This window comes from Zophobas morio, unplaced genomic scaffold, assembly GCF_036711695.1.
Source record: "Zophobas morio isolate AGI-343-1 ecotype UQ-CSIRO unplaced genomic scaffold, CSIRO_AGI_Zmor_V1 ptg000012l, whole genome shotgun sequence".
NCBI classification, from domain to species: Eukaryota; Metazoa; Arthropoda; class Insecta; order Coleoptera; family Tenebrionidae; genus Zophobas; species Zophobas morio.
Genome location: NW_026972117.1, coordinates 21249541 through 21266408, shown reverse-complemented (window position 1 = coordinate 21266408; position 16868 = coordinate 21249541). Strand labels below are relative to the sequence as shown.

At 32.7% G+C, this 16868-nt stretch overlaps 1 protein-coding gene across 3 annotated transcripts in view; it reads left to right on the top strand.

Annotated features, from left to right (window-relative positions):
* LOC135128016 (DENN domain-containing protein 1A) overlaps positions 1-16868 on the top strand; it is a 120528-nt gene that overhangs the window by 18116 nt on the left and 85544 nt on the right. For all 3 annotated transcript variants that reach the window (XM_064054801.1, XM_064054799.1, XM_064054802.1), the window contains exon 6: positions 14008-14265. In XM_064054801.1, the coding sequence (XP_063910871.1) occupies positions 14008-14265 (258 nt within the window). The remainder of the gene's footprint in view (positions 1-14007; positions 14266-16868) is intronic.

Genomic DNA, 16868 nt, shown 5'->3' with positions numbered 1-16868 from the left:
ATTTATTTTGTTTCATAAGTTTTTGAACAAATGGGGCGACGATGTTTTTGGAGGAAAGAGAATATATTATAGCTATTTTAATTATCTTGTTTGTTTTTTAAACCATTTGATGTTGTTTTGAAAATTTCAGTGAAATCTGAGTCATATTTCAGGTGAATTATGAATGTGCTTTTAAAATAAAATTTACGAATTAATTTTTTTAATGTCATAATCTTTATGGATCAGTTTTGATATGCACAGAGTATACACCGGTCATAACTTTGATGCACGTATTCAGCGATTTTTTCGGTGAATAAATTAAATCTTCGTATACCTTAAATCGCTGATTGTATTGTATAAAATTATAGAAATATTCATTGTGTATTTTTTTTTGAGAACAATTTGTATGCATAAAATTTAAAATATGGATGAATTATTAACGATTATCATATTATTGTATCCTGTGACTTGTTAAATGCCTAGAAGGCATGAAATTAAACTTTCTGAAAATTATGGAATATGTGGAATGTATAAACGTTAATAAATACTGTTATTTGTTGGTTCAGTTGCTTACTCTCTAATTGTGTTTTTGGATTTATGTTTTAATAATTAGATACTGACCGTAGGTAAAAATAAATCGCGATACATATTTGAGAAATTTAGAATAATTCTGCTTGACATAAAGGTTTATGTAATTGGTAAAATATTTATATTACTACATAAATAAATATGTTTGTTCATAATGGAATACTCAGAAATGATTACTGGTATTACTATTACTACGACATTATGTTGTTTCTTACGTAATGCATACTACTCGTTTTTTTCGGGATTTTCCAGAGAGAACGGATATTTTCACAACTAATTTTAATTATTGTTGTTAGTGCTTCGGTGTTAACCATGATTTTGACTTTCTAATAGGTAACTGATCATTAGTAATTATTCTGCGTGAACTGTTTTTAATATTTTATTTTTTGCGAAAAAATTTCCAGGGTCCGTTTCCTAAGGATAAATGCACTCCACACCAAATATAAACAAGTGTATTTTCGTAACATGATGCGTTCGAATCATAGGCAGTGGCACAGTATGGGTGATTTAAGTATGATACGTTAATGAATTCAGAAAAACAAGCTCTACAACAATTCTAAAAAATATATAGTCTCATTAAAAAATGTTGAATGTCGTAGACAAACAAATAGGTTGCCAAAACTCACTTATAGGGCATCATTTAGCTTCTTACATTGTTACTGGTATTACTTATGTATATTTGTTGTAATGTATAGAGGTTATCGCAAATAACAGTTCGCAAATCAATTTTTTTAATTTTTGAAAACTGTAGTTAAGGGGCGATGGAAGTCCTATTGCGACAATCTTCGACCAATTTTTTTAAATTTATTATTAAAATTATTAACAAATAAAGCGTCGATTTTTTGCACGAGAAATTACAATTTTTAACTATTACTGATTAGGCAACTTTTTTGCGTAGTTCTAGGTTGATGCTAACTTTAATCACTTCATGGGTGGTCATATCATCACCCTGATCATTTTTATTCTTTCAAAAATAAAATAGTTGAGGCTCCAAAATTGTTTGGGATTCTTCCTGAAACAACATACCAGAAGCCGCTAATTAACTTTCAAATGTGTTCTAAAATAAAACACTAACAAAGTCCAAGATTCTTTCAACTTCTTTCGTGAACAAAACTCCAAGGACTCCCAAAATAACTTTAATTTTTTGAAAGATAAAACTCGAGGAGATAGATTCTTTCAAATATGTTCTAAAACAAAATATCAGCTGGTGCTAAGTTTCTTCGAAATTCATCCACAAACAACAGGGATCATAAGATCGTTTTCATTCTTTCAAGATTAAAAGACCTCGAGCCCGAGATTCTTTGAGATTCTTTCTAAACAAAACACCAGAGGTCTTCAAGATTCCGTCAAACAAGTTTTAAAACTAAACATTAGGGGATCTAAAAATTCTTTCAAATTTAAAGAAAAATAAATCCCCATAAGTCCCCAAGATTCTATTAAATGTGTTCTAAAACAAAACACCAGAGAATCAAAAATTATTTTTAATGATCCCAAAAACAAAACACCAGAGGCCCCAAGATCATTTTTATTCTTTCAAAAATAAAACACTTGAGGCCCCAAGATTGTTTGGGTTTCCTCCTGAAACAAAACACCAGAAGCTCCCAATTTTCTTTCAAATGTGTTCTAAAACAAAACACCAAGGAAGCCCAAAATTCTTCCAACTTCTTTCGTGAACAAAACTTCAAGGATTCCCAAAATAAGTTTAATTTTTTCAAAGATAAAACACGAGGAGATAAAGATTCTTTCAAATTGTTCCAAAAATAAAATACTAGGAGCTACCAAAATTCTTTTAAATATGTTCTAAAACAAAATGTCAGCTGGTGCTAAGATTCTTTCAAATTCATCCACAAATAACAACAGGGACCATAAGACCGTCTTCATTCTTTCGAGATTAAAAGATCTCGAGCCCGAGATTCTTTGAGATTCTTTCTAAACAAAACACCAGAGGTCTTCAAGATTCCTTCAAACAAGTTTTAAAACTTAACACTGGGGGATCCAAAAATTCTTTCAAATTTAAAGAAAAATAAATCCTCATAAGTCCTCAAGATTCTATTAAATGTGTTCTAAAACAAAACACCAGAGAATCAAAAATTATTTCAAATGATCCCAAAAACAGAACACCAGAGGCTCCAAGATTGTTTGGGTTTCCTCCTGAAACAAAACACCAGAAGCGCCCAATTTTCTTTCAAATGTGTTCTAAAACAAAACACCAAGGAAGCCCAAAATTCTTCCAACTTCTTTCGTGAACAAAACTTCAAGGACTCCCAAAATAAGTTTAATTTTTTCAAAGATAAAACACGAGGAGATAAAGATTCTTTAAAATTTTTCCAAAAATAAAATACCAGGAGCCACCAAAATTCTTTCAAATATGTTCTAAAACAAAATGTCAGCTGGTGTCTTTCAAATTCATCCAGAAACAACAACAGGGATCATTAGATCGTTTTAATTTTTTCAAGATTAAAAGACCTCGACACCGAGATTCTTTGAGATTCTTTCTAAACAAAACACCAAAGATCTTCAAGATTCCTTCAAACAAGTTTCAAAACTAAACACTAGGGGATCCAAAAATTCTTTCAAATTTAAAGAAAAATAAATCCCCATAAATCCCCAAGATTCTATTAAATGTGTTCTAAAACAAAACACCAGAGAATCAAAAATTATTTCTAATGATCCCAAAAACAGAACACCAGAGGCCCCAAGATCATTTTTATTCTTTCAAAAATAAAACACTTGAGGCTCCAAGATTGTTTTGGTTTCCTCCTGAAACAAAACACCAGAAGCTCCTAATTATCTTTCAAATGTGTTCTAAAATAAAACACTAACAATATCCAAGATTCTTTCAACTTCTTTCGTAAACAAAACTCCAAGGACTCCCAAAATAACTTTAATTTTTTGAAAGATAAAACACGAGGAAATAGATTCTTTCAATTTTTTCCAAAAATAAAATACCAGGAGCCCTAATTTTCTTTGAGATTTTTCTTAAAAACAAAACTCCAGAGGCCACCAAGATTCTTTCAAATATGTTCTAAAACAAAATATCAGCTGGTGCTAAGATTCCTTTAAACAAGTTTTAAAACAAAACACAAAGTGACTCAAAAATTCTTTCAAATTAAAAGAATAAATTCCCAAGATTCTATTAAATGTGTTCTAAAACAAAACACCAGAAAATCGGTAGTCTTCTTACTGTCCTGTTGTTGCTGAAACTTATTTCTATGAAACCTATTGAAATGATTATATTTTTATTTTACTGCCAAGTAAGTGTGCTTTCCATAGTAAATGTAGGGATATCTTATCGGTAAAATTCATCAATGAATGAAGGACTACTGAAACTGTTGATTTGGGTGATTTTCTGTTTGCTCCGACTATTGATCTAGAGAATTGATTTTTTCCAGACATCGGAGTAGAAAATTTTAGCGTTAGTTTTAAGTTTCTGGACTATCACTTTCTAGGAGAAAAAAAAATCTTGAATTATGATAATTTTCGAAAATAGTCCACGTTGGCCCCTGAAATCGTTATGTTGAGGAAAAAATGAAAACTAGGATCTTTCAGGAAATCAGGAAATACGGTGCTTACGTCCCTAAAAGTGATACACTTTTTTATATTTTTAGATAGGTCCTTTGTTCTTGGGACAAATTTGTATCGTACTAGAAGATCAACTTGATTGTAAACACATTCTTTAATTCGTACTTCCGGTAACACCGAAAATAACATCAACTTTATATTTTTAACTGGGACATCCAATATATTTTGCAATAAATGAATCCTTTGCATTTTTACCACAAAATTGAAAAATTAACAACCATGATTTCATTTGCATGGTTTTATTAAATTTAAATAAAAAAAATGTTGATCGTCAAAAACTACCAATACAGACCACGAGAATTTAATTTTAGTAAACATGATATTATGAAACCCCAAAGGAAATAATTAATGGGGTTCAAATCTCTATTTTATAAATTATTATTAATAATTTGTTTCAAATATCGCCGATACAATTTTTTCTTGTTCAGGTTTAATTCGCACCTTTGGCAAGTGCGGTTTAAGCATTCGTTGGATTTCCTATACAACACTTTCATACGAAAATAGTCTTCGTTATGGAAATTTTCCAGAACCAGAAATATGTAGATAGTTTTTGACTTATTTTACTGAATAACGCTTTAATTGTTGATTTTAGAGTATTAAGTCTATTTGATTTTTTATGGTAAGAAAGGGAGCTGTCCATTTATAAAAAATATTCCGACGAAATTCCGGTGATGGTCCGGAATTTCGGCGATAATGCGTGGGGGTGGCGTGCTTCGGTGCCAAGCCTTTAGCCGACTAGTGCCGCTGAGCAGAAACACGTCTGGTCGACCTAGGCTGATGCGGTCACCTTCACGTCACCGGGGGTGGCGCCTTCGGTCGGGAGCGGCGGTGCTCGGGCGCCAATAACAAGAAATAAAATAAAACGGAGGAAAATTGTAAACAATAATCGGGTTTTATTCACTGCCACTAGCTACACGGCTAAAATAATACGGCTAAAATAATTTTAAATAAAAACAAATCGGTTTTACAAAAAAAAAATAATTACACGTCCGGCATGGTCGTTCCGTTATCGTGCGTGCCTAACGGTTTTCATTTGGGGGCGGCGATGCAAAAACGGTTCGAAAACGAGTAGGCTACCTAAAATGGTACTTATGGTGATGGATTTTCACTTCCAAAGAAAAAAAACGTTCGACTACTCTCTCGGTACGCCTTCCGGTTGTCGGCCCACGAAAATTCGCTTGGTTGCAATATATCGAGTTCTACCGGATAAAAGGTTGTGCTTATCATCAGACAGATATTTTTATATGATCAAATCTGCTCTAAGAACTATAGGTTTATCATTAAAAATAAAATAAATACAAAGGTTGTATTAAAAAAAAAAGACACCCAGTATATGAACTAAATTCCACAGAAAGCAAGTTTACGCCATAGTTTAATTTTTAATATCTTCTGAGACTACCTTATAAAAAAAATATCTTAGAGTGATTAAATAACAGAACAAGACTAATAACTGGTCTGAAAAGATGAATGCTGGAACTAAATTTCCTGAAAGTTTCAGATTTTCATTTTTCCCCAACATAACGCTTTCAAGGGGCGAAATTTGCTTATTTCAAGAATTTTTTCCTCAAGAAACACGATAATCTAGGAACGTCCGTTACAGTTTTCTATTGTATGAGTATTAAACACCGGAAAATAATCAACTCTCTGTGTTGGCATAGGAGCCAACTGAAAATCACAATATCACCAAACTGTAACGTATTTAGTGTGGTGAAATCTACAGATAAAATACTTCTATTACTGAAAGCACATTTACTAGAGTTAAGAGGCATTTCTTAGACCGTTAGGTGCTTGCTAATTTTATACGTTTTAAGCTTATAATAAATGTATAGGTATTGATGTTTTGTCACGTTTTTCACGATATAGAATTTTATTGGTTCATTTTCACAATCACTGAATGATTAGCTAGTCTATTGTACAAGGAATAACGATATATCGATATAAATAAATAAAAGTATGTCCATTTGCGGATATTTCTGTACTTTCGAATGAAAATACTGATAGATTGGTATCGTACTCACATTTCGATATAATTTAAGAGTACGATACTGTTGTAAATTTCTACTGTGGTAAACCCAGCAAACACGGCAGATATCTTCCGCAAAAGACAATAAAAACCACAGCCAAATATAGCTATAACCATGATATAATATTGGTTTTGCTGCGACGTATATTTGTTAATTCTAATACCACAGGCAGCAGAAACTGGCTGACTCAAGCAAAGTCACGGTTTTCTGTGACATAAGAACAATTAATTTCGACGTTAGTCACGTCTGGGGGGCTGGTTCTCAGTAAATGGATATCAGTTTGCATATTTCCTTCTACAAGAATTTTTAGAGTTTCGGATTGACATCCGCGTAATGGTCTGCCAATCAACCGTAGCGACATCTAGTCGACCCATCAAAAATCCGGTGCTCTTAATATATTATATTTGTTCGAGTGTCGATACTAGCTATCGAATTTTTCGGACTGACGAGGAAAGGTCACGAGTTGTAACTCCCGTTTTTTCTAAAAATATGGAAAGTCGGTTGCAGGGAGCGAAAATACTGCCTAGGGTCATAATGAGCTGTCCCTGGAAAAAAGGACATCAAAAACGGGATCGGTTTTATCCCTCCGGAAATCATGTGTTTAACTGGATTATTATTGACATTTTATGTGAAATGGATAAAATAAAGTATGTATGTCAAGATAAAGAGTTATTTATTTTTTTTTTTTTGTATTTGTTATATTAAAAATTTAACAAAGCGGCTTTCTGTTGAAACGAAGCAAATATTATTTTGTTCTTCTATTATCCTATCATCAGTGTTAACTATAAAATGAAACACAAACAACTGTTTACCTTAACGTTGTGTCCATTGTAGTAAAAACATCAACAATTTAGATTAAACACGCGATTTTCAGAGGAGCAAAACCGATCCCGTTAGCAAGAGTTTTTTCTGTCCTTTTTTCCCACGAGGCGAAAGTGACTCATTATGTTCTAGGTACTTTTTTCGCTCTCTAGAATCGACTTTTCGTATTTAGAGGGGAAAAAACAAGAGTTTTAACTCGTGACCTTTCCTTTTGAGTTGACTGAAAATTTGCAACAATGTGGGCGCTGATTAATTAATAACATATGTGAGCTTTCAGTGTAATGTTTACCTTGTTGCGTAAACAGGAGTATTTAGTACTTGAAACTTACTCTGTAATTTGTAGGTTTATATTAACTAGTTGCAAATTACTCTTTGTTCCATTGAATGTAAAGTGAACCGAAAATTTGAAATATGTAGATAATTGAATTGCACAAAATAAGCTACAATTAAGAAACGAAGACTGTTACATCTTGTGTGAAAAATGAAGTTCAATAAGTTTAAAAACTTTAGACAGTACTCTTTTTGCCGTCAAGAAAGTGAAGCGATGCAACATGTTGGTTTTGTCTCATACAGATTTTTAGACCAGATTTTTTTATAAAAAATATGGATGATGTAATAAACCACATTTTTAATAGGATTTAAGGATGTCGACTAAAAGTCCAGACAATTTCTTAAGGCCATTTCTACCATAAATCGAGTGGAAGAAGAAGAGTAAAACAAATGCCAGAAAACAAAAAAGCAGTTAATTATATTATTATATTACATTAATCATACCGAAAATTTGGAAATTTTGAAATACTGAATCAATTTGTTCGGAAAATTTTAAAGAATTAATGAGTGTCTGTAAGAAAAAGAAGATGGCCATCTAAATATACAGACAAACAAAGATGCACACATAAAAGATCGTTCAGAAATTTAGGGGAAACACATTTAAGCAATCAACGATATGTTCTGATAGATGACTAATTATGAGACTGATGATAACTTTAAAGCGTATACTTCAAGGCAATTCTAGTGTCATATAGATAAATTGTAAAATTTTATTGTTCGACTGTCGACTTTTTCTAAAATTCTGCGTAGGCCGCGTCAGTAATATGGGTGGATTCATAAGTTTATAGAAGCATATTTTGCACATTTGTGTAGGATATGCAAAATTAGCAAAATTTTGTGGTGACGTCATCAAATTTTTGGAAGGGATAAATAGATGGATTTTGATTTTAATTAGTGATTTACCATGTATATATCGCGTAGCACTTTTCTTTACCTATACTATTTTTATTTACAGGGGTAATGTTAAAAGAAATTCCAGAATCAAATCTTATATTATGCTTCAGGGACGAAAGAAATTCTTTCTAAGTAATTTTTTATTAATAAATAATATGGCGATCGTTTTGACCTGGAAACAAAAGAAAGACGATATATTCTAATAAAATCTGACATATCCCTACTAACTTGGGTTACTCTCGGACGTAACATTTGACTCTCCACTCCTACTAATGTAATCTGACACTTCACTGGTCACTCGGGTAAGATTACCTTTAATCATATCCGTTGATGACCATCCTATTCTTCGATTTTTCCGAATCAACAACGCTTCCTGACGTATTGGCTAATTGAGTGCGTCCATTGACACAGTGCAAACTTTTTTTACTCCTTAACATGTTAACATAGGCGCTAAACAATGAAAATCGATCGAGTTTGTTTTCAATCGATTTTAGCTTGTATCTACCACTTCAGATCGACACGTGACCTGTTAGCGCACTCTTTCAACTAGTGCAGGAAAATTCATGCACGTGTGATAATAAGATTTTTTCAACTTGTTGCACAAATAACGATTATATTTCATAGAGAAATGACCTGACTCGGAAAAGTTCCGAACGTGTAGCATCTGATATAAAACAACTTTACTCATATGCTGTGGGCTAAAATTAACAGTATATAGTTTGGCACTGACTTCGCATCTCGGCAATATCTACTTACTTGAGCCAAAAGTATTCAGTAAATTTGATAGTAATGGAATTTAATATGCTCAGATAAATACAAATGGGTTTTCACGTGACGTTCTTTGCAAATAAATTTAAAAAGGGTTTTGTGGTTGACATTATCAAAGTTAGTTTAAAACTACCAGCGTTAATGCCATAACGATTTTTTAATGACCCCAGATCTGAAACATTTTTTAAAAGTGACATAATTACGTTTAGTATTAGTTGGAATTGTCGGACACATTTTTTTGCACGATTGTAGAATTCCAGATAGAAGCGGAGTTCTGTATAGTCGCTTAATACTTGATACATTCAATATGTATATTAGTTATTGAGAATGTGCCTCAGCCAACAAATGCGGGTGATTGAAGACACTAAAATGAAATTAGAGTAGATTATTTTTTATGGTTATTGTTTCCAAAAAAACCAATGTACAGACTACTCTTTTACGGGTATATTACGCATCTCATCGTTTTATATTCTAATAAATATTAAATGTGGCATTTATCACTTCCCCACAGGAATGGTAAAGCGCCCCGATAATATTTTATAGTATTTATGGTGCTTATGGTGCCATCCGTGAAACAACAATTATTACTTATTTACTACAAGAAACCCGTTATGGCAACGGTATCCCAAATTTTATATTTACCATTCGTCAATCATATGTTCTAACTATTACTAACATCACATTTTTCTACTTAATTAACGCTAAATAAGTGCACTTAAAGATGACTCTGCATTGCTAAACATTGGTCGTCTTATTGTCGAATTGCCATTTTACAGTTCATGTTGATTATAAATTGTTGACAAATCACAGCCCCATCTGATTCATTACTGAAATACCCATTACTGCCCTGCGTATCAATAAATTTTAAGTCGGACACCTCTAGGATAAATTATACCTTTCACAAGGTGTAGCTTTGTGAATAACACAAAGAGTACAACAATCGTACGACTAAATTGGACCATTTTTAAATGTCATCACGTTGTAATAATAAACTAAGCGGGAATCGACAGAATAAATTGTTCACATTATTCTGTCGTCCATTTTAAAAGATTTTCTGTTATCACATGATTTCGTAATTTCTTCTAAATTGATTCGTATTTTTTGGAATTATGTTCGTTTGATTGAGTAATTTCTTGTTTTTTGTATAATTTTGTGGAATATCTAATTTTCAAGGAAATACGTCTCTCATAAGAAATATTTTTATAGTGAAAATATTTACGATTACCCACTTGTAGCGTTTTCAGCTGAGGAAAACAGAAAATAAAAAAAACCTTCATAGGCACCTCGTCAAGCGAAGTACGTGACCAAATTTACTATGAGTAATATTTTCTCGGTTTGCAGAAAAACGGCCGTGTAAGATATTAGAAAATTTCCTGCTGTAATACTTGCGCTTCTGGAACTTCCAGCTCACGATTCGTGGATCTATAGCTATAATTGCTGTGTTAAAATATTGCTCAAGTCACACCTGATGTCACTGCACTTTTAGCAGTAAACAAACAAGATTTATTTATGATGGCAGCAACTGAACTTATATTATGATATCCGCCTCATTCTGAAAGTTGTACGTCGTTCTAATAAGTCCTTATCAGCCAATAAAAATTATTAAATTTAAGGGCTTTAGAGATAAAATAAATCTTATCTTACACGTCACCATCTGTTTCGTTTTAAAGCAATAATGTACCTTGACAATGAAAAACGTATCAATAAATTAATGTTCTGATAATACCCGCCTTTCGCTCTTAGATAGAGTAGAATTTGAATTTTTATGAGTCATGATCAATATCCAATGTTGTCACAAAGTCTAAAGTATTGTAGGAATAGTAGAGAATAATAATAATCATAATAAAATAGTAATAATAATCACAGTATATTTACGTTGTGATAACCCAAACATCCCTCTAACAAAATGGAACCTACATTGTGTTTTTTTGTGCCGAATTTTAAATGAAATCCGATTAAACGTTCTGAATCAATGCAAATATTTGAATATCATAAATTTAATAAAAACAAAGAAAAATCTGAATTAAAGTATTAATTGGATGCAAATATACAAGTTATTACGGGCGTGTGGCGGCAAATTTAAATTTATGGAAGTCAACAAGAGAACAAAATTTTAACAAAAATTGTGTACCCCTCTATCTAACGAAGAAACGTGCCGCGCTAACCAGGCTGTTACGGTCGCAAAGTCATGGTTGGAAGTCACGGCTATAAATAAGCTGACAGCGTTACGTCATCTTTTGTGCAGATGGCGCGGCTAACATCTCGACAAGGAACCACACACTCCGCTTCCACTACGTGTTTCTGTATTATTTAACCCCAGTTCCACTTAAATGTTCAATTTCTATAACTTTGATATTAAACGACAACTGAACAAGTGTCAAAGTTTTAAAAAAAGCAATAAATAACATTTAAATTCGCCATTTCACTCTCGTGAAATTTTAAACAGCAAAGAATTCTTATCTGAAATTAAGATTGGAAGCATTAATCACCAAATATTGACATGCAGATAAAAAGTTATGTGAGACTAGGAACTGCAGAGCATGACAATTTACGTTCAATTTAAATCATACAACAAAGGAAATTACTGAAGCTAAAATTGCGAGATAGAAAAAATTGTATGAGGTGAAAAATTGCAAACTAACAAAATTACATGAGGTTAATATTTTGTGTCCATTCGAGTTATTGGTTAAATTTTAATTCCTCCAAAGAAACACAAAAAAACATAACAGGCAATGTGGAGGTTCAAAATGGCGTCGGACAAATGCGTCCTTCAACGTGGTCGCTGCCGGATCAAAGAATTTGTCTGATGTTAAATTGTGCCACACTTTATCAACGATTCAAACAAAGAATTTACATTATGTTAAATTATGTCACACTTTATCAACAATTCAAACAAAGAGTTTACATTTTGTTAAATGATGCCTTGATCCAAGTGATTGGTTACTTAAATCCATTAGCTTTGAGAGTTTATATCGTGGACTGTCCCCAGCTTAACCCAAACAAAACTCATGATAAATAAATAACACAAAATGTATCCGGCGTTGCGAGAAAAGCTTCTCGGTGATGTAATTTTCCACGTTGCGAGAAAATGTCTCGGTACTATAATTTTCAACGTTACGAGAAAATGTCTCGGTAATATGTAATGATATGATGATAACTGCCTAAGAGGAGAAATTTTTAATTCCCCCGTACCTCAGTTATGTTATTCCAGAGTGGGGCAACGTTAGATTGATTTTACTGCCGTAAAAATTTAGCAATCTTGTGTGAAGAATTAAGAAGTGTTATAATGTAACTTATTCATAATTTGATGAACAAAGGACGAGTCCTGACTAAGTGAATTTCAGGAAATCTCCGATCAAATACTTTTATTTGAACAAACTTATGATTGTTAAATTGTGTTAGAACCGGTTAACGATTCAAATCCTAACATGAACTGTGAATTTACAAACAATAAAACATTTACACCACATGTTCGCGTCGGTTGAAAATTCACTTATTTCTGCTTGGAAAAACCGCAAGAATTAGGTACACGTGTTGGGAAAACTGTGGCGTCGTCGTTACGATTGATTTTCGTTAACCAAAGGCTCCCGATTACAGTATTTAATTCTTTTTATTTTTTCCCTTTGGAAGTGAAAATGTATGTATATATTCAAACTGCACTATTTTTTTTTTATTGAAATGTTTACAAATTAATATAATTACGCATTCAGCTTAATGTTGCCATATTTTCCGTATCGAAATCGTGAGTGTTGTATTTCAAGATAATTATTAATTTATGGATTTCGATTCTGATACGGAACGAAGTACAAGCGAATCGCCTAACATAACTGAAGCTCGGACATCCGTTTCCGACGAGATCTTGGCCAAAAGGCTGAAAGCTTCTGGTAAAACAAACTCAATTCAAGAAAACGGAACTCTGTTGTAAAATACAGCGTTTCGTAACAACCATATTGATTGAGTTGTTTGGTGAAATGACAGCCGCTAAATTTGATTCTGAAAGTCATTTGTTTGATGTCACAATTTTTACAGAGATGACGCGGAATAAAAAAATATAATTACAATTGGAAGCACGGAATAGTTTATGCGTTAATTTTCCGAGTTTAATTTTAAAAAAAGTCATAGGTGTACATGGATTCAAATGTCAAAATATTTGTTACTTATTCGGATTATCTTAAACTCCACTGCTGTGTTATTTTAACATAAAATTTCACACTACGAAAAAATTTTAATTTGGCCAACCAAGATAAATGTGAACAAACTATTCCGTGCTCCCCATTGTACAAAATATGTACAATTTTTGCTAAATATGCATATCAAAAATACGGTATATGCAAATTGCATGTAATACGCTCTCTTTATGATCACCACAGAAAAGTTGATGTTGAGTCATAAAAAATATAATAAATTGAAAAACACCATGTGATACCGGTTTGATATATGTTGTGCTTCAGAGGTGAGGAAAGTTTTGTCTGAATAACTACAGATTTTTGCCATTCCTGCGCTTTTTAATAATTTACTCGCCGTAAAAATACATTTTTTGAATATTTCGTACGTTAAAATAAACTTTGTTTTATAACATAGTTTACATAATTTGGATATATGATAATTTTATAGTTCGTCGGTTAAAGTAATATGAATCATCTGTGTCGCAGCATACGAGTTGTTAACCTTTACGTACGTCACATTTCCATCGGAAAATATCAGAACCCGGAAGAGGAAACCGGAGACCTTTCCACGCCACCTCCTTCAATAATTACTGAGGCTTTTATTCGGCTCAGGTGCCGTTTGCCTCCTAATTCCAAAAACTGATAAATAATAAATTAACCTAAAAAAATCGCCAATCACTCGACGCTATCTCGCCATTTTCGATCGTTCGTGACCAAACCCTCATATTTCACCACCGATTCGTCCACATATAATTGATTAAAAACGGCATTGTTCGCGTGTGTTGAACAAACTCTGATGTCACATCTGCAATACATTTCCCTTTTTCGTTGTAACGTTTTCTTTTTTTTTGCAGAGAAACCTCACCGAGTATTACAATGCGGTCGATTCACACAACATGATGATAATCTTTGCTTCGATGTTGTACGAAAGGAGGATAATCTTCACGTCGAAGAAACTAACGAGACTGAGCGCTTGTGTGCAATCGGCAAACGATGTCATCTATCCGATGATATGGCAACATATCTTCATACCGGTGCTACCTATGGCACTGATTGATTATTTGTTAGCACCCATGCCTTTCCTTATTGGTGTACCTGATGAAGTGATGAAGGTGAGTGTTCGGATTTTGTAAATTGTGGAAGCCAAGACGCTTGCTCATATATTGTTTCAATGAGTAACAAATCATCGGAATTGCGAGGAAGTTTAAGCGATAAAGCATTATGCATCGAAGATAAACTGTGTTCAGTTTGTCGGTCCTTGACACGTCATGTATATCTGCTTGACAGTTTTTCAGAAGTTGCTTTATACGGCTTACTTTGGTGGTTGCGTTGAATCGATAATACGAATTCGTTCGCCTGTATTGTTTCGTTAAATTAAAATTATTTCAGTTCTAAGTTCTAGGGATGACTCGATTGCAAATTCTGTTGATATATATGTAACAGCGAAATACTCCATAATTAAATTTATGTTTGCAAGCTCCATTTTATTTTCAATTTGACATCAGGAGTGGGTTTACAAATTTGATTTAAACTTTGCAACTATATTGATTGTTTGAAAATAAATTCGGAATTAAATTATTCGAGCGGGTCTGTTTTAGTTGGGGAATATTAGATATTTAGATCCTCTAGGATTAATGTACGGTACCGTTCAGGTGTTTGGGTATTCCCATTTGGGTTGTTAAATGACCACGTCATTACTTTATCATAATGCACATGAAAGTATGACATAAAAATTGTATGTAGTAAAGATTTACGGTTGTATGAACATAAAAGACGTTATAGGCGTTGTAAAAGTTACATCATATGAAGAATAAAGTGGTTTAATGAGGCGGTTGGTGTCACTTTTCCGTGGGTAGAGAAAAGCACAAAGGGTGTTTTGAAGGCACGTCATGAGCAATTATTATATTGTGGTATTAATTTAAATAACGTGCTGTTGCTAGTGCGACAGTTGCGTGATTACTATGTTTGTTCAGACCGGCCATGATTAGTGTGTTTACAATTATTGTTAATTAATTGTAGGCGTGTTTCACTAGATTTCAAAAATGTATAATTGGATATACGTATACAAAAGATGTTTTGCGGATAATTTCTAGACAAATCAGAATAATGCCTATCGAATCACAGAAAAAAATTGGTTGCTACATAGTTACTTGTAACATTTGTGTTTTTTCAATATTAATTATTTATTAATAAAAAAAATGTTCATGGCAAAACAAGACTTTAGATTTTAATAGACACAGCACCTATGATAATTTTTGTGGATGTGCGGTTGTGTGAAAAAATAATAAACTGTTTTGTTTTGAGGTGAACCACTATTTTTTTACTTTTACTGAATGTATTTTTGTATATATTTCCGTCACACAATTTCGTCTATTAATTGGTAACAGCAGTCTGTTTTATATATTCATATTTAACTCATCAAGCAAATGTGCCTCCTCCCATTTCAAAACGCTAAAACGCTAACCGAAGTTTGATTAATCATCCTCACCAACAATTTGATGACGTCAAATCAAGAGTTTCTACATTAAAATTACTTAAATGTTATACAATAGTGTAGTCCTACACTTGTGGTGTATGAATCCGCTTTGAGTTTTCCTCTCTGGAATCCAAATTTTCGCAGAAAATTCCAGACTACAATAACCTTTTCCGAACAAAGCCAGCAAAGGAGATCCGTGGATCAGGAAATCATTCTTTCTGTGGAGTTTTAAAATTCAGTGTCAATTTTGGTGACAATTATCAGGCTGACAACCTAAGAAAGGTGAAATTACTAGTATTCCGTTACCAATATATTTTTTTTCCTTTTTTTTCATTGTGCGTCGAGTGTATGTAGTAGTTTCTTAAATAAAGCGTAGGATTGTTAAACTGACAAACATTATTTAGAAAAAAAGCTATGTATGTATTTTAGTATCTTAGCCACAGCCTGAACTTCACTTATCTTGCGGAGGAAATCTTTTTTGAAATTTTTATGATCGTTAAAGCGTGACCGTACTTTGCACGTAAGACAGTTCAATCTGTGTTCTACTTTTTTTGCATAACCCGTGTGTATAAAAAAAAATAAAGGAGCCTGTTATAATATAAATTTCAAGCGAGATTTCCTTAAGCGAAATTTTGAGATGACGTCATCAACAAACAAACAAATTGCTTTGAGGATTTTACTATCTTCATGATAATCTTAACACATAAAATTTCACAGCAGTGAGTCCAGAAGTTTCAGAGATTATCTACCTAATAAAAACTTTAACAGTCAGACCCAAAGGGGAGACCAACATTTTTGTATTCAGTAAGCTTTAAAACTTGGAGAAAATATGATTTTACGATTTTAGACATTCGTTAAAGTTTCTCAGATACAACACTTTCTTGGGTTACGCTTAAATGAAAAAAAAAGTTAGAATGTACACAAAAGTAGCGAAATATTCTTAAAAAGTAGCCAATGTTACTGCATTCTACCATGGCCACTTGTTAAAACTGGCGACTATACATATTGTCATAAAATTATCGTGTAGAGTTATATTATCCGTTCACGAACTTTATATAGTAGGATTGGCCATGAAAATCTAGTGAGTTTGTTGGTATTCGATGCAGAAGAATAAAAATCCCCTGAACTTTTTTCGTTAGGTTATGTTTCATTGAATTGAAGGTTAAAAATTATGCCAGAAATATAAACATTGTTGCCGATACTTTCAGTTTTCAGTAGCAATAACCAAGTTAACGGTAT